The 26655-nt window shown below is 49.1% G+C and overlaps 2 protein-coding genes across 10 annotated transcripts in view; both read left to right on the plus strand.

Moving 5' to 3' along the window:
- TDRD7 (tudor domain containing 7) overlaps positions 1-2901 on the plus strand; it is a 34471-nt gene extending 31570 nt beyond the window's left edge. For all 5 annotated transcript variants that reach the window (XM_072359734.1, XM_072359733.1, XM_072359735.1 and 2 more), the window contains 2 exons: positions 203-363; positions 2415-2901. In XM_072359734.1, coding sequence (XP_072215835.1) covers positions 203-363; positions 2415-2635 — 382 coding nt within the window. In that variant the 3' untranslated portion in view covers positions 2636-2901. The remainder of the gene's footprint in view (positions 1-202; positions 364-2414) is intronic.
- On the plus strand, positions 247-20042 carry TMOD1 (tropomodulin 1). 5 transcript variants are annotated; one of them, XM_072359743.1, is made up of 10 exons: positions 247-363; positions 7823-7986; positions 9825-9981; positions 11859-11978; positions 12901-12990; positions 13592-13722; positions 15180-15287; positions 15782-15925; positions 16832-16976; positions 19904-20042. In XM_072359743.1, exons 2-10 carry the CDS (start codon positions 7867-7869, stop codon positions 19966-19968), a joined length of 1080 nt encoding a protein of 359 aa, XP_072215844.1. In that variant the 5' UTR covers positions 247-363; positions 7823-7866; the 3' UTR covers positions 19969-20042. The 5 variants fall into 5 exon arrangements, with proteins under 5 accessions (XP_072215844.1, XP_072215845.1, XP_072215841.1 ...); XM_072359744.1 differs by lacking the exon at positions 247-363 and adding an exon at positions 4377-4398; XM_072359740.1 differs by lacking the exon at positions 247-363 and adding an exon at positions 4592-4708.
- The last annotated feature ends 6613 nt before the right edge of the window (positions 20043-26655 follow it).

Raw genomic sequence — 26655 nt, forward strand, 5'->3', positions numbered from 1 at the left:
TCTGACGGTAGCTGAGAGATGAGGGCAGTAAATGAGATTGCCGTCACTTTGTATTTCCAGACAGTGTTTGGAAGGATGTTCAGATAGTACCAGATCTGGGAAGCTTGAGATGCGTTGATTAAAATCTTGTGGTTACCTGTAGCTTTTCTGGCACCTTGCAGCGTGTTGGTACAAACGGTGTGTATTTTCTTCCTTTTTCAAGGTGGTACAGAGTGGTTGTAAAAGAAATTCTTAGAAAAGGCTTTTTGTCGGTGTACATGCTGGACTATGGCAAACATGAAGTTATCAGCATGCATAAATTACAGCCACTCCTGGACAAATTCAGGAAGCTTCCTTTCCAAGCTGTAAAAGCTCAGCTTGCAGGTATGTGTTAATCAGATTTCTTTTTCTGAGGGAGCGGGGAGGAACAAGCATGGTTATGTCTTACATCAGTGGGGATACCGGGCATGTAAAGGGGACAAAGCCAAGTGTTAGTGGCATTATTTGTTATTAAAAGTAAGCTTGTTCTTGCTTGCAAAAACCTGCTCAGTGCATGCATGTCTTTGCCGTCAACTTGGCATTAACAAAAGGCTCTATTTTTCTTCCTTATGTAAGTAGTGATGGTTCAGTTTTACTACTTATTTAATCCAGTGCTCTTAATTAGCATGTATAAATCAAACATTGTTTAAACTTTCACAGCAGCTACTTTTCAGTGTCATAAATGTTTATCAGTTAATACTTATGGGGGCTCTTAGGCAAAGTACACTGGGAAATCAAGACCAAGTGGTTTTGGGGTCTTCAAACATCGTAGATCGTATGATGTATCTGTTGAGGGAAAACTCATGTTCTGGTTATTCTGGTTACATAAAGTTAGGGAAAAGATGCAGAGTTCCTGGATAAGATTCCTTTTGCATCTTGCCCACTTTTACCATTTTCCAGTGCGTATCTGGAAGCTGAAGTTGCCTGAAATAAATCAGACTCCATCAATCTTATAATAATGCAACTGATAAAATTGGGCAGAGAGAGAGTACAAGTAAAATGAAAGCAATCAAACTCGGTTGCTCTCTTCCTTACGTCTCCAGTTTTTTATTTAATTTTTGCATTGCTCTCAGGCATGTGTCTCTTGTTACTTGATGATTTCCATGTTTGCTCACCACGATTTAAACAAAGCCTGGGTTACAGAATACAGTTGCTCAAAAGCATAGAACCACAGAATGGTTTGGGTTGGAAGGGAACTTCAAGATCACCTATGGGCTATGGGCAGGGATGCCTCCCACTAGACCAGGTTGCTCCAAGAACCTGACAGGGTTGCTGGCAGGGTTGCAGTCTGACAGGGCAGCACAAAGTTAGTGCTCTGCTGCTTGCCTTCTGTGGATCTGCACACCTTCAGTGTGAACTTCAGGCTTGCTTTCAGCTGGCCAAGAGCTTGGATGTGTCCCCATTAGGCTGGGGTTGCAGGAGGTCAGTGTGGAAATAACTTGTGGCTCTGTCTTTGTGCTGGGGTAGTACAGGCTCCAACCAAGAGAGCCTGCAAGTCATCGGGTGTTGCTGCCTCACAGCATCCCAGGTAGTGAGCTGAGCTGGCCTGTTCTTTTACTTTTACTTTTTTTTTTCATTTTTCCTGCAACTTGTAAGGATTTTATGTGCTTGTGGCGTTCTGCCCTGTTAGCTGCTGATACAGTACAAGCAGTGTGTTGTCACTTTGCTGTTTTGTTTCTTTTAACCATAACTTACTGCTTGGGAATTTATGCAGAGTGTGTGGAGCCTGTTGTGTCTATATGCTGTGCACCGGCAGTGACACAGGGAGGCTAAATGCCTGCTCTGCAGGAGTCACTTCTTGGTGGATCACAACCATATGCAAAAGCCTGCTTAGGTTACAGCGTTGGTCCCCCAAGCAGAGCAGCCTTTGTGAGATGCAGATTCCCTCCCTAACAAAATAGCAGGACTTGCGAGGCATTTGGGTTGCGTTTCCCTTCAGTTCTATCTGCAGGAGTAGTTTGGGATTTGAAGGTTTTTTAGGAGCCGTTGCTTCTTTAAGATGGAGAAGATCTAAATCAGGTTTGTCACTTGAGCGGACTCAGGCAGAATACCAATTAGTGCTTTCTTTTGTGGGGATCTTTAGTTTCCTTTCTGTCTACGTAACACGACATGATCATCTGTGGCAGCTGCTGTTAGTGAGTTAATGCATTTGCCTTCCACTTCTGCAAAGCTGCTCACAGCTTTAGACTCCGAGGAGAAGAAATGTTAACAGTCTCTGTAATAACTGTGTGGGAGATGAGTAAGCTTGTGCTTGTTTTTTAGATTTAAGCTGCCTTCACTACTTGAATATCAATTTTCTCAAGTCTTTAACCCCCCCACGCCGTCTCTTGGTAACCTCCATCACTCGTGTTGGTATAGCCTACAAATGAGGTTCTCCTTTGCTTTGTGTGTTCTAGGAGTGAAAAGCCAGCAGTGGTCGGAAGAGGCGTCGATAATATTTCGGCATCGCGTAGAGAAGAGGCCCTTGGTGGCACAGATACAGGCAATTAATGAGAGCACTAACTCTTGGGATCGAAAAATAGTCACTTACTTAGTGGACACGTCCCTTCCGTACGCCGACGTATGGATTCATGACTTTGTGTCTGAGAGCCTTGCAGAGCTCTCAGAAGCAGATTAATCGCCACTTGTGAAATGTAGCAGCTCAGATTCTGTAGCAATAAAATAAGTAACGGGCTTCAGAGAGGAATTTAAACCGTTCTTACATTGCCTTGACGAGAGTAAGGGGATAAACTTCAAAAACACGTGTTCTGTGAAAAAGATTTGCTTAACAAGTTTGCTTTCTGTTGACTTCAGTTGACTTTATGAAGTTTTGCACTTTGTTTACTACTGTAATACCAGAATGTTTGGGTGGAAATACTAAATAAAGAAAAAGTTATTTATCAATAGAACAGCGCTGAACTGTTCTGGAGGCTTTTTTTTTTCCCCCCTTAATTTTGGTGGGCTTCTCATCTCGTAGCTATTAAAGCATAATGATTGCCATTGCTGGGTTTTCCCTTATTTATTTTGTTAAGTAGAATTTTTCTCACTTGGGAAACAAGGAAGCAACCCGCTGCGTTTCTGGATCCTATGACTAAGACATACTTTATTGATCTCCCTCTTCCTTAACTTTCCAGGAAGCTGTAGCAAGTAAGTGTCCTGCAAGCACCCCCCATCAGTGCTTGCCCGTACTCTGAGCACAGCATTGCTTTTCTGCCCACTTTTACATTGGAATGGCCTTGGAGGTACTTTGGGGTAACGCAGACATTGCTGTGTTTCATTGCCTGTTGCCTAGACGCTGCCAGCATGGCGCCTGCGTGGGTAAGGGAGAATGGTCAGAAGGGAAGTACAGCTCAGAAACGTGCAGTGCTACACCTATAGAAAAGGAAAGAGCCTGGCAGATCCTCAGGAGAATGAAGATGCTTTTTGAGGTTCTTCTCTTATCCCGCCGCTCACAGTTGTAGCTGGTGGCTGCTCTAGCATCTCAACAGCCTTAAGAAGCAAAACCTGTGTTCATTTAGCATCGTTGCTTTTGCACAAATGAAGTCTGGAGTCTTCAATCCAGCTGCTTTGTATCAGCCAACTCAACACCATCATAGAGAATTACTTTGTGCATGCAGGAGCATCCTGGTTTGGTCTGGAATAGAGCTAATTTTCTTCATAACAGCTGCTGTGTGTTGGGTTTGGGATGAAATGAGTGTGATAACACACGGGTGTTTAGCTGTTGCTGAGCAGCACTGCACAGAGCCAAGGACGTTTTAGCTCCTGGTGCTGCCCAGCAGTGAGGGGGCACAGGGAGCTGGAGGGGCACAGAACCAGGACAGCTGACCCACAGTGGCCGGGGGGATGCCCTGTACCATGTGCTGCCATGTGAAAGCTATAAAACAGGGCGAGCTAGCTGGGGGCTGCTGCTGCTGCTTGGGACTGGTGAGGCATCGGTCAGCAGCTGGTGAGCAACTGCATTGTGCATCATTTGCTTCTTGTTTTTTTCCTTTCTTCTTTTGTTTCTCTCTTACTCAACTGTCTTTATCCCAACCTATGAGTTCTTAGACTCCCTCACTGTGGGGCAGTGAGTGAATGGCTGCATGCTGTTCAGCTGCCTGCAGAGCTGAACCACAACCCTTTTGGCACTCCAAAACAGGGCTCGGAGGGTTCTGGTAACAATAGGTCTGACCAGAGCATGACAGAGAGAACACAATGCCTTATATGTGTTGTATTTGTTCAACAGTCGGCTGTTTGCAACGTTGATCTCTTTGCTCTCAACGTTATTCTGTGTCACGCCACTTTTTGCTCCCTGTTGCGCTGCCTGTTGCCGCTGGGGCTGGATGAAGGATGCTGCTCCTTTCCTTGGTGCCGTGCTGCCTAGCACTCAGCTGTGATACGAACACTGGCCAAGAGCACTCAGTATGTCATCCTTGTGCTTTGGGAACCTGCTCGTGGAGACTTCAGTTATTGCCCTAATTACTTTTTCTTCTGTGGGAATCAATCTGGTGGGGATGAGGAGTGGCTCCTTCCCCTTTCCTCCTGGCCAAGCACAGTAACTCCAGATTACTCTGAACAGGCTTGGGCTGCTCAAACCAGCACATTCCTATTGCTTTCTCCGGCAGGAGAAGCGCCCGGCAGCGCAGCTGTGTGACGGCCGGGCTGCGGGGTGGGGGATGAGCGGAGCGGGGCGGAGCGGGAGGCGAAGGCGGTTCCGCACGCGGTGCCTCCGGTACGTGCGCTCCGGGTGCGCCGCGCGGTGCTGGCTCGGAGGGCTCCGCTCCTTTCGCAGCCCGACCCGCGTGCTCTGCTGCTCCGCGGCGCGGTTTCCCTCCCTCGCGGGGTCGGGAACGGGTGAATCTGGAGCCCCCGGAGACGGACACGCTGCGAAGACCGGCGCTGCTCCGCGTCTCCCTGGGGCAGCGGCGATGTGCGGGCGGTGAGGCGCGGCGTGCGGCGATGCGCTGCCCGGAGTGCCGCAGCGTTGGCCAGAGCAGGGCAGAAGCCGCGCTCGCTCCTGCGTGCAGCTGCTGCCGGCGGGGTTAGCGGCAGCGTGGGTCGGAGGATGCCGAGTTTCCCGAGGAACGTTTGCAGTTGCACAGTGGGAGCTGAGCGGATGGCGCTGTTTGTGACTCAGGTGTGAGCCGGGGCTTTTCATGGGTATTAGAGCTCGAGCAATTAGGGAACAGAGAGCGGCTGCGTGAGAGCCTGGCGCTAAGGAGGAGGACACGGAGCCGTGTATACAGGGGCAGCGATGCAGCTGCGTAGGACGGCGATGGGACTTTGTTTGACCCCACCACGTGTTGCCTGGTCGCCACTGCGTTGTGTTGCATTAACAGCGCGCTGATAATGAAGGCTGCTTAATGAGAGCCGGTGCTGAGCTGCTTGGCTTGCAGGCAGTGGGGCATGCTGGGGAGAGAAGGGCTGGGAAGAACAGGTGTGCTCTGACAGGTCCAGAATGATACCTTCCAGATGCTGCTTGTCAAATATCTTGAAGTTTTCACGTTGTGCCTCACGTTAACAGCTGCTGGCCACAAAGGTTTTGTCAGTCCAGAGGAAATGCAGATCTTCAGGCTGAGCTTCTGCCATCATCAGGATGAAGATGTGCCTGATGGACGCTGCTCACTGAGCAGGGGTGTCCGTGACACTGTGTGCTCTGCTCTGTTGAGAACTGGGATGATTGAACTGGGATGATTGAACTTGATGATCCTGAAGCTTTTTTCCAGACCTACATAATGCTGTGATGCTTGGCTACTCTGTAAGCTGCACACGTGCTTCTTGACATAAGAAAGCTGCAAAGCAAGATAGGATAACAGCCTCCTGGAGGCTGGGTTACGCACTGCTGCAGAAGCAAGTGGCTTAGCCAAGGTGACCTTCAACCATGACTGAGCTCGTGGTGGCTTAACAGCGTATTGCTGGGGAAGGCAGCTAAACCAGCTTGCACTGAACCAGGATGTGAGTTCAGATGTGAATCACAGCAGCAAGAACATTGCTTCAGCGGGGTAAATAAAGTGGATGCAGAAGGTAGTTGTTGTTTTATTCTTGTCAGAAGTGGGGATCAGCTTGCAGCCCGGTTCCCATCCTGGCTTTTGGAGGAGGAATCTGTGCAGCTGTACAGTCCTCTGAAATCTTCTAAAGCCCAATTGTGGAAATGTTAGATGGGAAGGCAACTCTGGAACCTGTTTGTCTGTCATCCTCCTCTAAGCAGGCCCAGTCCCAAAGCTCACTTAAGCTGCTCAGGTCCTTCTACAGGTGAGCTTTGCAAACCCGAGTGGTGATCCCACCAGCTCTCTAGGCCCTGTCCAAGATCTGCATCACTTTGTGGCAAGGATTTTTTCACACATCCTCATTTAGAATTCCTCTTACCGCAGATCATCCCTGTTGCCCCCTGCACTTCTCCCATGCACCTCCCAGAGAAACCTGGTTCTGTCCTGCAAGTTCCTTCCTTTTGGACAGCAGATGGCTGCATGAGAGTCCTCTGCTGCTTTGTGTCCTGATTTCAGCTGAGACAGCACCGATTTCCTTTGTGGTGTCTGATGTGATGCTGTGCTTTAGCTCTGGGAGAAAAGCAGTTGATAACACACCAGTGTTTTAGCTGTGGCTGAGCAGTGCTGCACAGAGCCAAGGTTGTTTAAGCTTTTGGTGCTGTCCTGACAGTGAGGGGGCTGCAGGGCACGAGGAGGTGGGTGGACAGAGCTGTGGGACCAACCACAACATCTTCCCTCTGCGGAATGAAGATGTCTGGGTCTCTCCTCCTCATACAGACTGCATTTCTCTCTGCTCATCCTGGCGGCCCTGCACTGTATCCCTTCAGCTCACCCAGACCTCTGTTGTGCTGCAGGCATCACACTGGATGTAGAATACAGATGCAGCTCCACTGTTGCTCACTAGAGAGGAATAACCTCTGTGGGCAGTACAGACAGCCAGGGTCCCCTGCAGGACCAGCTGACACCCTGCTTGGGTCCGCCCAAGAAGGGATGCTGGCTCCAGGTGTGGTGCTTGTACATTGCATTTCGCCTCCATGACAGCACACCTGCGTTTGTATCCCTTGTGAGCAGCAGTCAGCAGTTGTCCACGTGTTGCAGAACCGGGGAAGACCTGCTTTTTGTGTGGCTGCAGTCCGTCCCAATAGTAGTGGCAGAGGTGTTGGTTGACGGTGGCTTGTGTTTCTTGTGCTGTAATGATAACTCCCTGGTGTGGGCCAGGGAGAGCTGCTCCAGGTGGGTGCTTAGCATGTGCTGGGAGATGAGCTGCCTGCTGGCACAGCCAGGAGTGAGGCATCATTCCTCAGCCCCAGGTGCTGAGTGTCAGGAATGCGGGGACTGCAGCCCTGCCAGGAGAGGCCGAGCATCCAAGCAGATGCCGGCTCTAAATTTAAGGGCTTGCCGTCGAGCTGTGTACGTGTTAATGTGCCCTTTTGTGGCCAAGCTAAAGATAATTCTCCTATCTGGAACAGCAGCTGCCCTGCAAGTTGTGTAGAGAAACCGCCCTGCTAAGGAAAACTTGCTTTAAATAAGTTTGGTATCCTCTGCAGGTCTGAGCCAGAAAATGGCCATGGGGCTCCAGAGGGCTCCTTGAGCACTGCCACTGCCCAAAGGGTGGGCTTTGGGGAGCAGCAGTGCAGCGTTCCCACAGAGGAGGCTCACACTGCAAGACCGCAGGGCGAGGTGCGTCCAGCACCATGGAAATGGGCAGGGGGCCCTGAGCAATCTGACCCAGCTCTGCAGATAGCCACGCTTAGAGCATAAATCTTGTGCAACTCTGTGATAGCCAGCACTCCCCCGCCAGCAGGGCTGCCGGGTCATGTTTCATGCAGGCAGTGCTATGCTCTGTGTTTGCATTTCAGGTCCTGCTTCGGCACAGGAGTGAGATTCACCAGACTGCTTTAAGATGTCTTACAGAAAGGAGCTAGAGAAATACCGGGACCTGGATGAAGACAAGATCCTCGGAGCCCTGACGGAGGAGGAGCTCAGGAAGTTGGAGAATGAACTGGAAGAGCTGGACCCTGATGTAAGTCGCTTTTAAATGAGACCTCCTTGGTGGTAAATCCCACGTAGCTGTGGGCAGATGAGCTGTGCTAGTGCCCTGTTCTGTGACCGAATCCTCTGCAGAGCCTGCACTTGGTGCAAGGATGGAGGAGAAGCAGAAGCAGTTGTGCCACCGCCAGCACTGGCTTTGTATGGGGCTTTGTTTTATGCTGTTCCCCTGCCCGTTCCCAGCATGCACACTTCAATGTGACAGCGCTGTACCAATGTCTGGCTCAGCAATTAACGGCCAGACTGTTGGAAAACTTGCCTGTTGTTGCACGGTTGTTGCTCTGCACCACTTTTTGCAGCGTGGCGTTGGCCACTTGGGCTTCTCCCACTGTCCTGACACCCTTGTGTTTTGGCAAGATCTGCCTTGATACATGGGAGCCTGCGGAAGCTGCTTAGTCACCTTGGAGGGGGCATTTGGGTGTTGTGGGCTGGGTTTTGTTTTCACATTAGACTCCAGGTGGTTGATATGTCCCTACGCACAGGCAAAAAAAAAGCAAACCTGCAGGATGGGCCAGTTGCTTTATCTCTTCCTGACTTTGGCAAGAGCTGCATAAATACACACACCGGACATCATAATGCCAAGCAGCTAATTAATGCCCTTTGGATGCAGAGCTGTCCTGTGCCCATGTGTGGAGCCAGCTGTCGGGCTGCTGGCTTACGGCAGCACCAGGTGATGAGGCTGGGCACTGCCAAGTGAGAAACTGCTCCTGTGATGTGCAGTCAGTGTTAGTGGGGGAAACGATGGGTAGCGCTGATTGCATCATTGGTGTTTTTAATTGCAAATGTCAGCACCGAAGAATAATGAAGGGGTGTCAGGCTGTCTTTTATGATTATGTGTGTGCGCCGGTAGGCTCACCTGGCACAGCACAAAGCTTGGGAAGCTGTGCCTGATCAGCACCAGGTTTGGATGTGTCTGTTTTCCTATTAGTTCTTCATAGGGTTTTCACTGCAGTAGGTTTAAATTAAAGTCGGTTAGGTAGGTGGGCTCAGAAAAATGAGCATCTTGTTTAAAATCACCTTGGATGTCTTAAAGAATAAATGGTGACTTCTCTCCAGCGAAGCTTTAAAGAACATGCCTAGTGCCAAATCCGGGAACAGTCTTACTTATTGCATTAAGGCTGTTCTATATTTAAATATAAGCAGGTGCTTACGTGCCGTATGTGTCAGGCACAAAGCAACTTCCCATGGCGGCTCATGCGGCTGAGTAATAAGAAGGCAGCCTGGAAAGAGGGCCGGGGCTCTCGGGGCTTTGTTCTGCAGTGGAGCTGCATGTGTAGCCATTCTGGTGTGACCTTCTATGCCAGACCTTGCCTGTAGTTGTGTGAAGGGTCACAACTGGCTGCAGAGAGCACTGCAGCTCTTTTCCTCTGTGTGACAGACGTGGGGGGTTGCCTGAGCTGATCCTTATGGGACCTGTGTGCACAGCCTCCACCTCCGTGTCCGTGCTGGCACATGAGCAGGCACAGAGAAGACACGCTGAGCTTAGAAGGCAGCAGGCAGTAAGCATGTGGGAAGGGGGCAGAAAAGAGTGGCTGAGAGCCCCTAGAGAAGAGGTGGTAGTTGCTGTTGTAGAGAAGCATCCACTTGTCAGCACGGAGATCTTGCAGTAGAGCTGGAATCTGCAATTTCATGCTGAAGTCTTCAATAGGGTGGGGGTCAGCAGGGTAGGATGGAGAGAGCCTGTGGTGCAGGGAGAAGCAAACTGTGCAGTGGTGCAGAAGAAAAGTGGCATAAAGAAGGAGGTGAAGAAGGGCAGGAGTGTGATGGACCAGGCCTGCAGGGATAACCTGTGTTCCTCCCTTTTGTGCACAGAATGCGTTGCTGCCAGCAGGGCTCCGGCAGAGAGATCAGACGCAAAAGCCGCCAACAGGCCCGTTCAAAAGGGAAGAACTGATGGCCCACCTAGAGCAGCAGGCGAAAGACATTAAAGACAGAGAGGACTTGGTGCCTTTCACTGGTGAAAAGAGAGGTATGGTCATGCATTGCACTGTGGTGAGGGCGGGATGGCAGGGAAGCCTGCAATGCACACACAGCAGGACTACCCCCTCCTCCTGTGGGTGCTGCTCTGCCTTCCACCACCGCTGCTTGTGCTCCGTGCTTGCACCTTGAGTTCCTCTTGATACAGAGGAGCAGCACAGCTCTGCTCAGATTCTGATGGTTTCCTTCTGGCCTTCATCATGCCCTAACAGTCCCAGCCTTGTTTTCTGGTCTCTCACAACTTGCATGCCTCTGCCTTCCTGCATCATCCCTGCAGCAGCACCATCTCCTTGGCTGCTCTGCCTCGTCTCTTTTCTCTTCTCCATCTGATTACCCAGATGACTTCCCTGCTCCCACTGGCACTGTGAGCGTGACCTGACACAGGATGTGGTCTGGTCTATCCTTGTCACTGTGCTCCAGGAGCTTCACAGCAGCCATCTTTTGCTGCATGCAATCCTCCTCCCAGCAGAAGAGCTGCCGATATGCAGTTCTCTGCTGGAAACAAAACACAACTGTGTGAACATGGGCAGCCTGCTCTGCTGGTTGGCAACCATGCACACAGCAGGGGGCTTGAAACCAGATGATCTTTGAGGTCCTTTTCAACCCAGGCCATTCTATGATTCAATGAACACGTGGTGAGCCTCCCCCAAAGCTGCCCACTCCATCTCCTTAGTGATCGCCATGCCTCACTGAGGGGAGGACTGCCTTAAATCAGTCAGTTTGACAGAAAAGGGCGTTCTCCTTGGAAGACAGATGAAAAGATGGAACTGAGCGCTGTCAGGAAGATTTAGCAGCAGTCAGCGTGCCTGAGCCCAGCTGTGGCCACCACCCCTGCTAGTCGTGCTGCTTCACTGCCAGACATAGCACCGTGTCTGCTGGCCCTGCTTCTTATGTGGTACAGCGCGGCCAAGAGAGCGAGCTTCCTGAAACTAAACCCCGGTGGTTATAGTAAAAGGAGCTGGCAGAGCTGAGCTTGCCCAGTGCTTACTGTTTCTTACCCAACTGACCAGATAACACATGCAGCCTGCAAGCTGCCAGGCTGCTCCCAACCTTGCTGCTGCCCTGTGGTGCATAGGCACACGGCCTGCTGTGCGGAGCAGCTTTGCCTCATGCGAGGAGTAGGGTGCAGGGGAGGAGATGAGCCATTTCACTGCTTATTGCCACCCCCATCTCACCACAGGAGAGCCCTCCTGCAGCTGCTCCTTCCCTGGGGCTAAATTTAGCTCCTCTGTGCCTGCACATCCCTGTGAGCAGGATCTTTGTTTCTCCCCTCCGGTCTCTGGCTCTGGTTTCAGAGAGGAGATGAAAATAGCCCTGTCCGGCGTGCCGGGCCTTGCACTTGCTATCTGTGCAGCCATGCTGGGCTCTGAAGGGAAGGCCGGTACGGCCCTGCCACACAGCTCCTGCCCTCCCAGAGCCTTCCCAACACAGGAGGACGAGGGTTAGGGGAGGAAAATGTGATGGAAAAAGGCTCAAGGACTGAGATAGTGGCAGGGAGATCACTCACCAATTATGGCCACAGGTCAAACAGACGCAGCGTACAGAGATGAATGTGATTTACTGCCTATTGCTAAGAGATAAGAGCAGTCAGATCCAAAAGCAAACTAAAATCGCCTCCCACCACCCGTCCCCATATTCCCCTTCCCACAAGCAGCACAGAGGAGCGGGGGCTGCAGTCAGTGCCTAACACTTCAATTTTGCTGCTACTCTATAGTCACTCTCTCCTAGGTCTGGCTGTCCCCACTGCCTTTCACACCATGCAATTCCCACCCCACAGAAACACGCTGGCAGGAGGAGCAAAACAGAGCCCTGCAGCTGTGGGACAGGTGCTGCAGCTATGCCGAGTGTGACCTCACTTTGCATTTATAGGAAAAGCTTGGATCCCCAAGCAGAAGCCCATGGATCCCGTTCTGGAAAGCGTGACTCTGGAGCCAGAGCTGGAGGAAGCCCTTGCTAATGCCTCTGATGCGGAGCTCTGTGACATTGCTGGTAAAACAGCTTCTCTTTGTTTTCCTTTTCCACTGTGCTCCTACCATCCTTTAAGGCCTTCCTCTGTCTTTCTGAGTGCCAGATCTCCAAGGCAAGAAATACTCCAAGAAATACTGTCTGGGGCACTTAGTTCTGCACTTCTGGGGAGATGCTTGAAGTGGCAGAGGGACTGGTATGATCTAAGCTGTGCTGATGGCTCAGTATTGGCAGTGCTGCTTTTCCAAGTTTACTAAGACTGTGAAACAGCTCCTGCCTATCTAGCAGGGCTTGCTGTCAGCCGGGACGCACTGGCTCCTGTCATTGACAAGCCCAGTGGGATACAGTCCTTGTGGGTGGCTCCTAACAAGCCTTGGATGGGATCCTGTGCCTTTGGTGTGCTGGGGAAGGCAGAAGTGGGAGGATGCCTTTTGGTGTGAGTGCCTTTGGGCAAGATACAGTAAGTGCCACACAGCAGTTCCCTGTCACTTGCTGGTGTAAACTCCAGCCCTGCGTGCCTGTGCATGGCTGTGACAGCCAGCCCTTTCCCTGCCTGCAGCCTCAATACTCACAGCACTGGTGGGTAGACGGACTGCATTTTCAGACCAACAATGTGTGCAAAGTGCTGAGCCTGCAAATAAATGGCTTTTCCTAGAAGCTAGCCTAGAACCGGAAGATTTGGGTGCCTGGCAGTGAAAACACTCAAAGTTGCCATCCTCAGCCAAACTGCCATCTGTGAGTCAAGCTGCACCACCATGAATAAGAGAGCATTTGAGCCTTGTATGTCTGTGACAGCTGGGGGCTTGGTCCCACCTCTGCATCTTGTTCTGTGTCTGGACAGGGAAATGCAGTGTGCTGCTGACTCTATCTTGAACAGCGCAGGCGTGTCAGCCTTCTGGCTGTGGAGCTTGCAACGGATTTTGTTCACCTTTTGTTTTATTTCTAGCTATCCTTGGCATGCACACCTTGATGAGCAACCAGCAGTACTACGAGGCACTGGGCAGCAGCACCATCGTGAACAAAGAAGGACTTAACAGTAAGTGATCCAGCATGCCTTGCAGGCTGCAGCATTTGCCTGCCAGCTTGGATGCAGAGGTGAAGTGGGAATTATTTTTAGGCCGAGGGTTGGGTTTTTATTTTCACTGGACTCCTGCCACCCCTGCCAGGCTCGTGTGTGAGCAAAGGTCCTCTCTTTGGCTGGAGCACAGTTGCTACAGCTGCCCGGCCTTGGGCTGGTGCCCACCAGAGAGACGTTTCCTTTGCAGCCTGCCATCTCCTGGTGTTTGCTCTGCTCCTACCAGCACTCCTCAGCCCTGGCCCCATCCAGGAGGGTGCACAGCTCACATGGGTGGCATACCCACTGTCACCTGGCTCTGGTCCCCAGGAGCACATGGCAGCAGACACCAGCGGCCCCATGCTGGTTGTCTCCAGTGCAAGGGAGCATCCTTGGATGCACAAGAGCATGTGCAAGGCTGGTAAGTGTTAGTGCAGTCTTTCATCTCAGGTCTGCTGCTCAGGTTATACTTCTCTCTTCCAGTGCTGCGCTACAAAGAGGAGAAATGCACCTAAAGAGGACATGCCATTACATTGCCATTTTCTGGTGCTTACATTTTCCCTTTCTCGCTTTTCACTTACAGGCGTGATTAAGCCCACAAAGTACAAACCAGTTCCTGATGAGGAGCCAAACTCAACAGATGTGGAAGAAACTCTGAAACGAATACAGAGCAACGACCCTGATCTTGAGGAGGTCAACCTGAACAATATTATGGTATGTGCACCTGCCTGCTCTCCTCTCTAACAGCACCAAACATTTGATATGAAGAGGGCAAAGACCAAGCCTGCTTTGCTGCATGGGGTGATACCATAACCCTGCACTTGGCCAGATGATAAACCCTAGTGATACCCACCTTTTGGGCAGGGGGAATTGGAGCCTGCTGTGGGATAATGATGCAGAGCTGCTGCCTGGAGGAGCTGAGCTGCGCTGGGGGCAGGTGCAGAAAGCTGTCTCCAGCCTGTCTGGGTTTCAAGTGTCCCTGGTTCTTTTAGTGATTTAGTCAGCTGCATTTGGTAGAGGTAGAGACAATTTTCTATAAGGTAAAGTGGTGGGAAGAAAATGGCTTTGTAGTCTCCATGCTTGCCATGAGAACAAGAATTATGTAACATGGTCCGTCTCCCACCTGTCCCTTCTTTGGGACTCCTTCTTGCAGAAAGCAGACCAGGGCACAGCACTGCTCCTTGTGTGGCTCCTGGGCACGTACATATACAGATAGAATGTGTATGTACATTGTATATGTACATTCTGCCTGTTTCCTGTCTCGATGACCCCCAGCCCACGGGGTCTGCTGAATTTTGATGCATTCAAGTGGCAGGAGTGTGTGTGTCGAGAACATTTGTGCTGTGAATGTCTGGGGTGGACACCAGCCTTGGGTTCTGGTAGGAAGACAGGTGGTTTTGGTGTTAGATCCATGGTTTGGGGACAGTTAGTAAAACTGGGAGATGATGGTAAAGGAGGTAATAAGCTGCCGACTGCAAATGGCTTTGACTGTGGATGATGTGGTGTGGTGGGATCCAATGGCATGAAGCTACAGCTTAAAATCTGAATGGTGAACATTCTGAGAAGGGTACCTGAAATGCTCATAAAGCAAAAACTGCTCATTGTGGATGAACTGAGAATAAGCAACGTGGATTTCCTTTCTGTTCTGGGCATGGCGAATGTTAGTCTGTAGAATGTTTTATGGCAACATTTATATTGCTCTGTAGCAATCAGAAGTGACCATAGTTTGCACTAGAGGGAAAACAGATCTTTCTGAATCAGGCCCCCACAGATGGAAGGTTTCTGGAATGTAATCTGGATGTCATTCATCTAGAAAGCATAGGAGCAGTGCTGTGTGGGTTTATGCATCCTAGCTATGTGCGTCTTCATGAGTTCATGTGTATGTAAGTTTCAGGAGAGTTAAATTGAACAGCGAAGAAACTGCGTCTTCAAACTAAGGCAGAGTGGGAAACAGGATAGAGACATCACCATGTTCCTTAAGCCGTGCAATTATAGCAAGAGAGCTTATAAAAGCACTTATCAGTCCCTTCCTAAATCACTTTGGGGCACCTAGTAAGTTGATCTCAATGAGTTTTTTGGGATATAGTTCAAATGTGTTGCATATCTTTGATACCAAATGTATCGCATATCTCTCATGACCTAACACAGGTCCTCTGCTTTCCTTTTTGCAGAATATCCCCGTACCAACTTTAAAAGCCTTTGCTGAAGCCCTGAAGACTAACAGCTACGTGAAGAAGTTCAGCATAGTTGGAACGAGGAGCAATGATCCTGTTGCTTTTGTAAGTGTGGTGCCACGCTGTGTTGGCTGCTTGTGGTAGAGCTGCAGAGCTGCTTGTTCTTGGACAGGGTGTTTTCAGAGCCAGGTGGGCAATACTTGCCGCTAGTGGCAGTATGGTTGTAGCGTCGTATGGAAGAAACCTTGGGCAGGTTGAAGGTTTTCCAAAGCCATGGTGCTGGCTTTGGAAGAGGGGTGGGCAAGAAGGGCTATCACAGGGCGGGCACAGGCGGGGGCTGTCCTTTTTTGGGGTGGGTCTGAACATTTCTGCATACAAGGCATTGCTGTGGCCTCCAGCATGCTCAGGTTCAACAGTTCCCTCAGGATTAGAGAGAATCCCCCTCATCTTTCACAGAACTCTCCCTTGTGGTGGCAGTGACACCCCAGAGCATACCAGCTCTTCCAGGTATCCTCCGGAGAAGAGGGGAGTGAACCCCCTCTGCTGTAGAGCACTCTGACACTGCCTGTGTCATCCCAGCTCTTTGCTTCTGCGTGCAGGCACTGGCAGAAATGCTGAAGGTCAATAACACGCTGAAGAGCCTGAATGTGGAGTCAAACTTTATCTCTGGGTCTGGCATCCTGGCTCTTGTTGAAGCACTTCAGAGTAACACATCCCTCATAGAGCTCCGAATCGACAACCAGGTAAAGCACGGACAAGCAGGAGATCTGGTCAAGTAGCGGTATCCTGCTAGCAGGAAGTCAAGTGGCTGGTCACAGGGGAGGGTGAAAAGCAGCCTTCTGCTGCTGCCAGTTTGTTTTGGGGAGGCTTTAGCTCCTTGTTTGCACTGCAGGTCTGCTGCTATCTACAACAGTTAACAAAGCAGACTTCTGCATTCCTCCCTGCCTTGGGAGAGCAGTAATACACCTGCCCGACTGTGCTCTGAGCATTTAATTTAGCTGGAAGCCTAATGGTTGATCAGTAAAGCTACAGTGTTTACTGCAGTGTAGGAAAAGAGCAGGTACAGATCAAGAGGGCTGCGGAGTGCGCAGTGGTCTCAGCAAATTTGTCTTCTGCAGAAATGTAAGGGGTGGAAATAAAGCTGCTGAGCCATTAGGAGCTCCGGGTTGGGTGATCGAGAGATCAAAAAGATGGGTTCCCTAAGCACCATGTAGGTGCTGCAGGTCTTTTCAACAGATGTAGTCTTTGTGCAGAACCCGAAGGTGCTGGAAGAGCTGGAATACTTGATTTTACCAGACCAGGCCAGCAGGTGTCCAGCAGCTCCAAGTCAGAAGTGCCAAATGGACCAACTCCACAAAAGGGAAGGAGTAAAACAGCAGATATAACTGCTCGTTCTGAGCCTGAGCAGCGTGACAGGGACTGGGAGCCTCCAGGCAGGGGGGACAAAAACATGTGCAAGTTTCCTATGACAATAAAATACATGAACAGTAGGGGTAGTAGCAATAGTAAGGGAGAAGCAGAACCATCCGGTCCTTCCCCTGGCCAGCTGGTGGCAGCAGAAGGCTGTGGTGAAGGCACTCACTGCATTGTGCAGCAGGAATGGAAGCACGTCTGTCCTCACTTGCTTTTCTGTTTTCTGTTTTCAAAAGAGCCAACCTTTGGGCAACAAGGTAGAAATGGAAATCGCAAACATGCTGGAAAGAAACACCACCCTGCTGAAGTTTGGGTACCATTTCACTCAGCAAGGTCCCCGGCTCCGCGCATCCAATGCCATGATGAATAACAATGACCTAGGTGAGTGGGCTGGCTGCAAGCCCTGCAGCTACTGTGGGCAATCCCTTGTGGGAGGAGGACAGCCACTCACTTGTAGGCTCTGCTGGGTGTACTTGAGTCAGATACCACCTCCCCGGGGGCCTGATGATTCCTTGATCCTTAAGGAGGAACATCCTCCTCCTGCCAGTTCCCAAATGCCACAGAACCAGTCATGGCTGCTGCTGGCGTTGCAATGGAAAGTGCTCTTAACCTGGAGATGCTGTGCAGCCCGAAATCGTGGATATGTGTTTCTGGATTGTAATAGTGGCCCTTGTTGGGAAGGAATGAGAGCTGTAAATGTGCCTTGGCAATGACATCCATGATACGGCATATGGCAGCGCTTGTGATTCCTGCCAACTGCTTGTCTTCCTCCAATTTCATTTCCACTTTAACAAGGAGATGAAAAATATTAGAGATGCAATTGGAACACACTGGGACTTGGCCCCTTCTCCTCCGTAAAGCAAACTGGAAGTATTTATAGGCACAGGTGGCTTTCAGTTCTATTAATACTCCCAATGAAGTGATCAGAACTGCTTGTGAAGCAAAACATGGTAAGTCTGTAAAGTGCTCTTTAAGCAGATGCATGTGACAGAGGGTTGCCGTTGCCCAGCTGACCGGCTGCCATAGAGCACTGGATATCTGTGCAACAGATAAAGATTGGCAGTGCTAGCCCAGGTGGGTAGATGAGGTGGTTACAGACATAACCACCAAACCCTTCTGAGCAGTGACAGACAAGATGGTGGGACGAGCAGTTGTTTGCAGACTGGTTGTTTGGCTTGTGCTCTGGGACAGACCCTTCCTTGGAAGTCTGCACAGTGCCCAGGGACAAAGCCAGCGCCTGCCCTGCCTTAGCAGCTAGGGAGATTCCTGCTAGGAAGTGGGGCCATCTGAGGACAGACCTGATGTTCAAATGGCAGTGATGGAGAAATGGTGAAAACTTAGAACCCCGCATTTTAATCTGCATGTGATTTACCATTTATGGGGTCTGCTGATCATTTGTGAGTTAAATTCAGCTCAGAAAGCACAACAAATGCTAAGCAGTTGTCATACTCAGAAATAAATGTAGTGTGATTTTTGTCGGCTTTCATTTTGTTTTAAATAATGAAGCCATCTTGCTTCAGGCAGTACCATGTGCTTACTAGACATAACCAAGCACAGACCCACGTTAATTCCTCACTGACCACACAGAATACTTACTAGTCCGAGTCGCCTGACTCGGAGCCGTCCCGGACCGATCAGCAGCGACTGACCGCGTGGTTCAGGGGGGATCTACATGCAGACGGCGTTCCTGCTACTGTCCTCTCACCCTCCTGGGAACAAAGGCAAGGAATTGGAGGATGTAGGTCGGTGGCATAAGGCCCCTGCTCGACGATGCAGGCGTGCCCACCCAGTGAGTCCTCAGCCCCCCCAGCTGCCCCTGCAGAACAGGTACAGTGCTCTGCAGGGACAACTGGACAATGGTGGTGATGGTGGATCTCCTCAGTTGGTGCTTTCCAGATCTAACCAGTCTTCTCCTAAAATTAATACATCGTCAAATAGGAAAACACAACGGGTCATTGTCATTGGTGACTCTGCTGAAGGGAGCAGAAGGGCCAATATGTAGCCCAGACCCTCTGCATAGGGAGGTCTGCTGCCTCCCGGGTGCCCGAGTAAAGGATGTAAAGAAGAAACTTCCTTCCCTAGTCCGTCCCACTGATTACTGTCCTCTGTTGTTGTTTCAGGTTGGTAGGGATAATTTACACAGAACTTCCCAAAGGACTCTGAAAAAGGATTTCAGAGCCCTGGGGAGACAGGTAAAGTGTTTGGGAGCACAAGTTGTGTTCTCCTCTTTCCCTCCAGCTATAGGGAACAATGAGGGACTTAATATAATGGGCCAGCGGATTAATACCTGGCTCCAAGCTTGGTGTTCTCGGCAGGGATTCGGGTTCTGTGACTTGGCCTCTGTCTGCAGGAGACTGGACCAGCTAGAGACCAATAGGAGTGGCTTCTCCCAGCATTCAAAAAGGGTCTTAGGCCGAGAGTTGGGCAGATTCATTCACAGGGCTTTAAACTAGGTATGAAGGGGGATGGGTGTGTAGCTGGGGTCGCTAACACAAAGTTGGTGCGTAGCGACTCAGTGCTTGCAGGAGAGGGACGTGCTTGTAAGAACCCATGGTCTTGTGCCTTCGTGACGGAGGAGGATGACTCTATGAAGGGGAAAGGGGGTAAAGGAAGGTCTTCTAGGGATAAGCCTGATGAAGTGGTATTGGGTTAGGAGCAAGGCGAGAGGCTCAGCTGAGGTGCGCCTATACCAATGCATGCAGCATGGGAAACAAGAAGAGTTGGAAGCCATTGTGAGGCAGGCAAACTATGACCTAGTTGCCATAACGGAAACATGGTGGGATTGCTCCCATGACTGGAGTGCTGCGATGGATGGCTACAAGCTCTTCAGGAAGGATAGGTGAGGAAGGAGGGGTGGTGGTATGGCTCTCTATGTCAGGGATTGCTTTCATGCTGCAGAGCTTGCGACTGGGGACGATGTGGGTGAATCCCTATGGGTAAAGATCAGAGGAAGGTCTGATAAGGCCGACATCCTGGTGGGTGTCTGTTAGAGAGCGACAAACCAGGATGAAGAGGCAGACGAGCTGTTCTATAAGCAGCTGGCTGGAGAGCTGGGCCGAAGCCAACGGGATGAGGTTCAACAAGACCAACTGCCGAGTCCTGCACTTTGGCCACAACAACCCCAGGCAGCGCTACAGGCTTGGGGCAGAGTGGCTGGAGGACTGTGCTGAGGAAATGGGGGTACTGATTGATGCTCGGCTGAACATGAGCTTCCTGGCAGGAAGCGTTTCTAAGGTCCTTCTCACAGTGGCAAAGCCACTCACATCTTCCCATTGCCACGGCTGACTCCTCTTCCTCTTCTTTTTCAGTGAGGAAGAGAAGACTTGCAGAGTTGAACGGGCCTATTTTTCCCAAGTGCAGAACTGGAGTGTAGCTCCCAGCCACGGAGGTCATTCCCAGCGGGTCTGTGCTACTGTGACAACCTAAAGGCAAAAACGAAGTGCCTTGACAGAGTTATTTGTGGTGCCTCGGTTCTGTTTCATGCACTAACAGTTTGAAGTACCTAGTGGCTGTAGTTGAAGATTTTTATCCGGTAGCACTGATGTTGATGTTTTCTGTAGAGCTGGAAACTGTTCAAGCCAGTAACCTGCCAATGTTATGCAACCTCAGCTGAGCGTACATCCCGGTGTAAAAGTAACTACGTCAACCTGGGACCTTATTTTTCTATAAACTTTCTGCACAGTGTTCCACAGAGGTAGGATGTAGCATATATGCATGAGTGAGAGATACAACTGTTCCACACACATTACAGAAGTATTAGAAAAATACTTTATTTTTTATTTTTTTCCCCCCGAAATGATCGCAATTAACTACAGAGGAGCAACTAGTTTAACAAGCACTTCTGTTATTCAGAAACATGGCTAAATCAGTGTACTTTTCTTTTTTAACCAACGTTTTGCTGAGTCAGTTATTTAGATGTGCTGCTTTTCAAACGAATCCCCACGTTTCTTAGAAAAGATTGATCCCCACCCACAGCCACGCAGTTACGTTGAACTTAAGGCCACCAGTTGTGAAATAAGAGTCTCAAAAACTGAGCGCTGGAGAATGCGTTAGCATCATTCCACCCTGCGTGTGTCTGAGTAAAAGCATCACTTCTAGGGATATGATGCATATCCCGAGTTTAGTTTGGCTCTTTCATGCCAATCAGTAAACAAGAGTCCTCTCTTCTAATCCCCACTGTTTCATAACATTAAAAGTGCATGTCCAGATTCTCACTGGAAACAACTCAAATCCCCTTTCTCCGCTGCTTTGTCAAGATGACCCTTAAATTCTGCTATGCTGCGGATTGTTTTGCTTAGTGCCACCCTTAGCACGTGCATAAGCATCAGTGCAAGGGTAAGTAAGCACTGTGTCCTCAGAAAGCTGCTAACAAACATTAATATCCTGACTCTAAACTTAGACTGCCCACAGCCTGAAAGCTTTCTGTCATTCACAGAGGAGTAATTAACTCCCCCTGGGGATACGCGCCTCCCAGACATGCAGTGTAGTGGATCCCATCCCACATCCCTGTTAAGATTCTGACTGATAGGAAGACTCACTGGGCAAAAGCATTGCCACGCAAAAGCCTTATTCTTAGTCTGACGACAACACATCCTAGCGAGAGTTCTGACTGGAGATAATCTATCTGCACACATCTGTTAGAAGTAGTTCTGCAGCCTCTTACACACACCCCAGCAAAAGCCCCACGGATTTCTACAGAGCTTATGCACAGACACCATTCACTTTGGCCCTGGCCAACAGAGCAGAGAAACGCTGTAATTCCATCAATGTGGGAAACATATTTGTCGCTTTTCAAAGCTTAATAAATGTGCCAGCAATGCCAAATAAAACGTGTTCCTATAGCTTCTTCCTCCCTCCCCCCAGGCCTGCAAGTTCCATTTCATAAAATGAAAATAATACATAAGAAAATGGCTTGAAGATATTAAACAACAAAAAAGAAACTGGCAGAAAACCTCTTTCTATCCATATGTGCCATTCCATTCACCAAGGTCAGCTGAAACAGCTACTCAGATCATAGAATGGCTTGGGTTGGAATGGACCTCAAGGATCACCAAACTTCAACCCCCCTGCTGCATGCAGAGCCACCAACCTCCTTATCTAATTTAGACCAGGCTGCCCCATCCAACCTGGCCTTGAAGACCTCCAGAGATGGAGCATCCACAGCCTCTCCAGGCCCTAGCAGGATGAACACGAAACAGAGCGGGTGCTCCTCAGAAGATGAGACCCAGGACAGGCCTAAGATGCGTGACAGAATCAGGTGCTTCAGCAATTCAGCAGTGATACAAGAGGCGCCTCTCATTCAGCATCCTATTGACACTCAACCTCTACGCTAACTGAAATTCCACTTGCCCAGGCACTTGTTGATGAACGTTGTGTGAACATACCAGAAAAAGCAGTTATGGATCTCTTTAAGAAAATGATGGAAGACATAAATCTAAATGAAGACTGTAAAGCTCCTTTAAGAGACAAGGATTTGTCCACAGAACGTCAGATGGCTGACAAGTACATTTCTGCAACTGCCAAATCTGGTGGACTGAAAAACAGTAAACATGAATGCACCCCATCCTCAACAAGGGTGCATTCATGAATTCCAATCTGGAATCGCTGAGGAAAAGCTTCTTAACTGTCCTGAGTCTTTGAGAGTGCCTTTAACCAGCTACCCAGTTAGCTATGTTAACAGTTTCGGACACGAAGGCCTTGGACTTCTATTGGATGCCTTGTAAAGGCTTCTGGACAAGAAACAGCAGAAAATATCAATTAGAAGAATCTACATGTACTTATCCAGTGCCTTACAACAAATACGGATTGCAAAGGATTCTAGGAGATGAAAGAAGTCTCTTACTTTTATCAAGAGCAACTGATGCAAGCATATGATGACAGAAACAGTGAAAATACTTTCTGCTGTGTACGCAGGTTTGCATGGAATGGGTTCAGCAGCCTCACGGACTTCAGAACTGCATAAACACACCTCACTGTGGGAAATCCTGGTGGCACCCAGGGACCCAGACATGCAAGGAGATGCAGGGAGCACCGTCATGAATGTGACAGCAGCATTCAGTCTTCAGCAACAAAAGCCCCTTAAGAAGCATCTTGTCCTGTTTTGCCAGAATAGCATCCACATTAACCACACAGTCCAAACACAGGCTGATGGAACCAGCCCTGGTAACTCAGCTGGTCCTTATGGAACTGCTTTGATAAACATGCATGTCAGAGAACATAAGTGAGCTAACTAACCACTGTGAAGCAGAGATGTGGCTGTGCCGAGAAGCACCAGACTTTGTGGTGAAAGGCATCACGCTGTGCAGCAGCAGTTACGAAACAGTGACTCTGAGGAGCAAGTGGATCAATGTTTCATCTCAGCAGCTCTCCAGCAAAAAGGGAAGAAAGCCACTGGGTGACCGGACAGTCCTGCCTCACTCACCTACCCTGGAGCTGACATGCCTTCTCTAAGGCATTACCACCAGCACACAGCAATTCATACCTGTATTAATCCCAGAAAAGCAATGCAGAAAACAGGATAAAAAGGCTGTCTGTGGGACTAAGCATGTATCTTACCCTTCCCCTCACCTCTCTGCAGCAGAGGGAACCTCTGTCTGTATGTGTCAAACCCTTCTCCACTATTGCTGTAGGGCAGAAAGGGCCAGAACAGGCCCTGTGACTCTGAGGTAGGTAGGATCTCCAGCTGCCAGCTCTCAGGAAAGTTGTACCTGGTAGCCAGGTCTGCCACATGGCAGACAGTTAACTGCGTTTCATCATTTACTGCTGTAAAATTAAGCACCAACAACACACAAATGAAGTGTATTTGTGCAGTGCTTTAAAAGCTATGATGGAAGCACTAAAGGTTATTTATCATTATACCATTTTCAGAGGATCACATATTAAATATAGTCTTCCTTGCTTTATTCTGTACTGAGAAGCGGTACAGAAACAGCCTTCCAAATGGATTACACTGTTCCAGATTTGCTGATAGACTATAAACTATAAAATGTTTTAAACTTTTCAAGTTAATACCTGTCAAGAAGAAACAGTATTGTATGCAAGTTGAGCACTTCCACCAGTGCTCTACATCAGTCCTGCAAAGAGAACTTGTGTATTTTTCCACTAATATTCCAACCTTTCCCAGAAGTAAACTAGCCAGCAAAGCTCTGGGGGGGAGTGGTTAAGATACCAGGGGACTACAAGTCCTGCTTTAGCTTCTGCTGACAACCTTCACTGGCACTAACAAGGGTAGCCAAGGTGACAAGACAATAGCCTTTTTTATGAAAAAAGGTGCGGACTGCTTAAACAAATGGATTGGAGAATCCGAACAGCAGCTTTGTTTATCCTTTGATAGGCCTCTCAGGTGAGACCTTCTATTATTTTCTTTGACGAAGTTGATGGTCTTGCTCCTATTCAGTCCAGTAAGCAAGATGAAATTCATAGTTTAGTGTTATTAACATTGCTGGCACTTACATATAGCTGATACAGCAGAAGGGAGATCGCAGTAAACAGAAGCACCAAGAGATTATAGATTCCAGAGATCCTGCTTTACGAAGACCTGAGCACTTGGATCTAGAGTTGAAATCTTGCCAGATAAAGAGGCTAGAAGAAAATCTGCAAGACTCTTACCCACAGTTGGGCACTTTTCTTGATGAGCTGGCTGAAGCACGTGTTGGATCCTCTATTTCTGCATGCTGAATACACCCTGTGTGCCCTTCACTGACACTCTCCTCAGAGAGAGTATTGAAGTCATGTATTAAATAGAAGATTTTCTCAGGGCTGTGCAGAAGACCGTACCAGCATCACAAGGGTGGTGGCTTCACCTGCACGAGTACCATTACCTGTTATTAAGCCACCTTTCAGAAACACACTAGACAGAATTCTAGAAGCCTTGCAAAGGTTATTTCCACATGTACACCTTGCATAAAAGGACCAAAAGCAAGAAAGTATAGAACAGGCATGTCTAACCCGTGACATGGAAGAGACAGTAATTAGCCCCTCAGATTTGTCTCAGAGGAATCTGAGACAGGCTCCTCAAAGATGCTGTGGTACATCCACACCGATGCTCACAGCATGGGAAATAAGCAGGATGGACACCACGGTGCAATTAGAAAACTGTAGCCTAATAGCTATTACAGAAATGTGGTGAAACAAATCACCCAAGTGGAACGCTAAAATTGAGGACTACAAGCTTTTTAGAAGAGATAAGCAGGGAAGGAGGGGTGAAGGAGTTGCCCTCTATGTTAAGAAATGGATAGATGGCAAAGAGCTGCCTCTGAAAAACAACCATGAACAGATTGAGAGCTTGTGGGGTAAAATTTAAGGCCAGACCAATAAAGGGCATCTGGTGATTGGTGTCTTCTACAGGCTCCGGATCAAGGGAAGCCTGCCAGGCAGCACCCCGACATGTTCAACATGGAGAGCCTGGAGCGGGCTGAGCTTGGTGAGAGCCTCCTCACCTGGATCCAGACACTTAATACTGAGGCACCATGCCAGACTGTGGAAGATTTAACGAGTGGGGTTGTGATGGCCCAGGTTCTTCAAAAAATAGATCCAGTGGAACGTGTTCAGAGGAGGGCTACGAAGCTGGTGAGGGGTCTGGAGCACAAGCCTTGTGAGGAGCGGCTGAGGGAACTGGGATTGTTCAGCCTGGAGAAGAGGAGGCTCAGGGGAGACCTTATTGCTCTCTATAACTTCCTGAAGGGAGGTTGTGGTGAGCTGGGGGTTGGCCTCTTCTCTCATGTAATTAGTGATAGAACTAGAGGGAATGGTTTCAAGCTGTGACAGGGGACGTTCAGGCTGGACATTAGGAAGTATTACTTCTTGGAAAGGGTGGTCAGGCACTGGAATGCACTGCCCAGGGAGGTGGTGGAGTCACCGACCATGGGAGTGTTCAAGAAACGTTTGGATGTTGCGTTGAGGAATATGATTTAGCTGGGAAGTATTGGTAATGGTTGGACTAGATGATCTTCTAGGTCTTTTCCAACCTTGAAAATTCTGTGATTCTGTGAAAGGGACCTCAAAGATGATCTAATTCCAACCCAGCACAGGAAGACAACTGTTTCCTGGGCTGCATCAAAAGACAGGTGGCCAGCAGAGCAAGGGAGGTTACTGTTCCCCTCTGCCCCCATAAGGCCCCATCTGGAGTAATGCATCCAGGCCTGTGGTCACCAGCACAAGAAAGACAAGGAAAGGTTGAAGGGACTTCAATCCAAAAGCCGTTCTGTTTCTATGATACCAAAACTCAACCTGTATTTGCAAAGCACAAACGCTCCCAACAACTTGAATTGTTTAACGTGGGTAACAAATCTTATTGCTTTTTCAGACACTCACATACCACCATCACTTCCACTGCCATAACTTGTATTACGACAGTCTCTGTCCTCCCCTCTCTTTGTGTCTCAGTAGCAACATGCTTCAAGCTGTTATTTCTTTCTAGTGTAAGCACAGCTGAGTCCTGGATACTTAATATATTCATAAGCTGAGGGAAAAAAGCGCAGACAAAAGCATCAAAATGAGAATCACTTCTGCTGGCCATCCCACAGGTCATAAGCAAATACAGCTGGGCAGACAGTACCCATGTGCAACACATGTCCTTGGCCTTTGCTGCAGTTGTGACAAGGGTCCTTACTCTGCCTTCAAGCTTTTACACCGGATTAAATCTGTGACTTTATGTAACTACCCCTTTCTTCTCACTGCTATAACGCAGGAGGTAGGTGCAGATGGTACGTATGTGGAAAATATCTGGTGATTTAGCCAGATACTCATAAATCTGGAGTCCTCACAATGCTTGCACTATCTACTACAGCAAATACATCATTAATGGAGAGGCCAGAATGGTCCACCTTCATGGAAGAACAGTGGATTTATTATTAATTTTTTTGTCCCTTCAGTTTCTTTCAAATTATGAGCAGCTATGCCCCATCACACAATCTCTTATGCAAAATCCCCATGGTAGAGGCCTGGCTACAAGACTACGCAGGGAGAAGAATCCAGTGGCACTAGTAATAGATTGTATGCTCAGGTATATAATATGTTCAAGTAATGGATATTTTTTCAGGATACCAAAGTGGGTTATAAA

Source organism: Excalfactoria chinensis, chromosome Z (genome assembly GCF_039878825.1).
Source record: "Excalfactoria chinensis isolate bCotChi1 chromosome Z, bCotChi1.hap2, whole genome shotgun sequence".
Lineage (NCBI taxonomy): Eukaryota > Metazoa > Chordata > Aves > Galliformes > Phasianidae > Excalfactoria > Excalfactoria chinensis.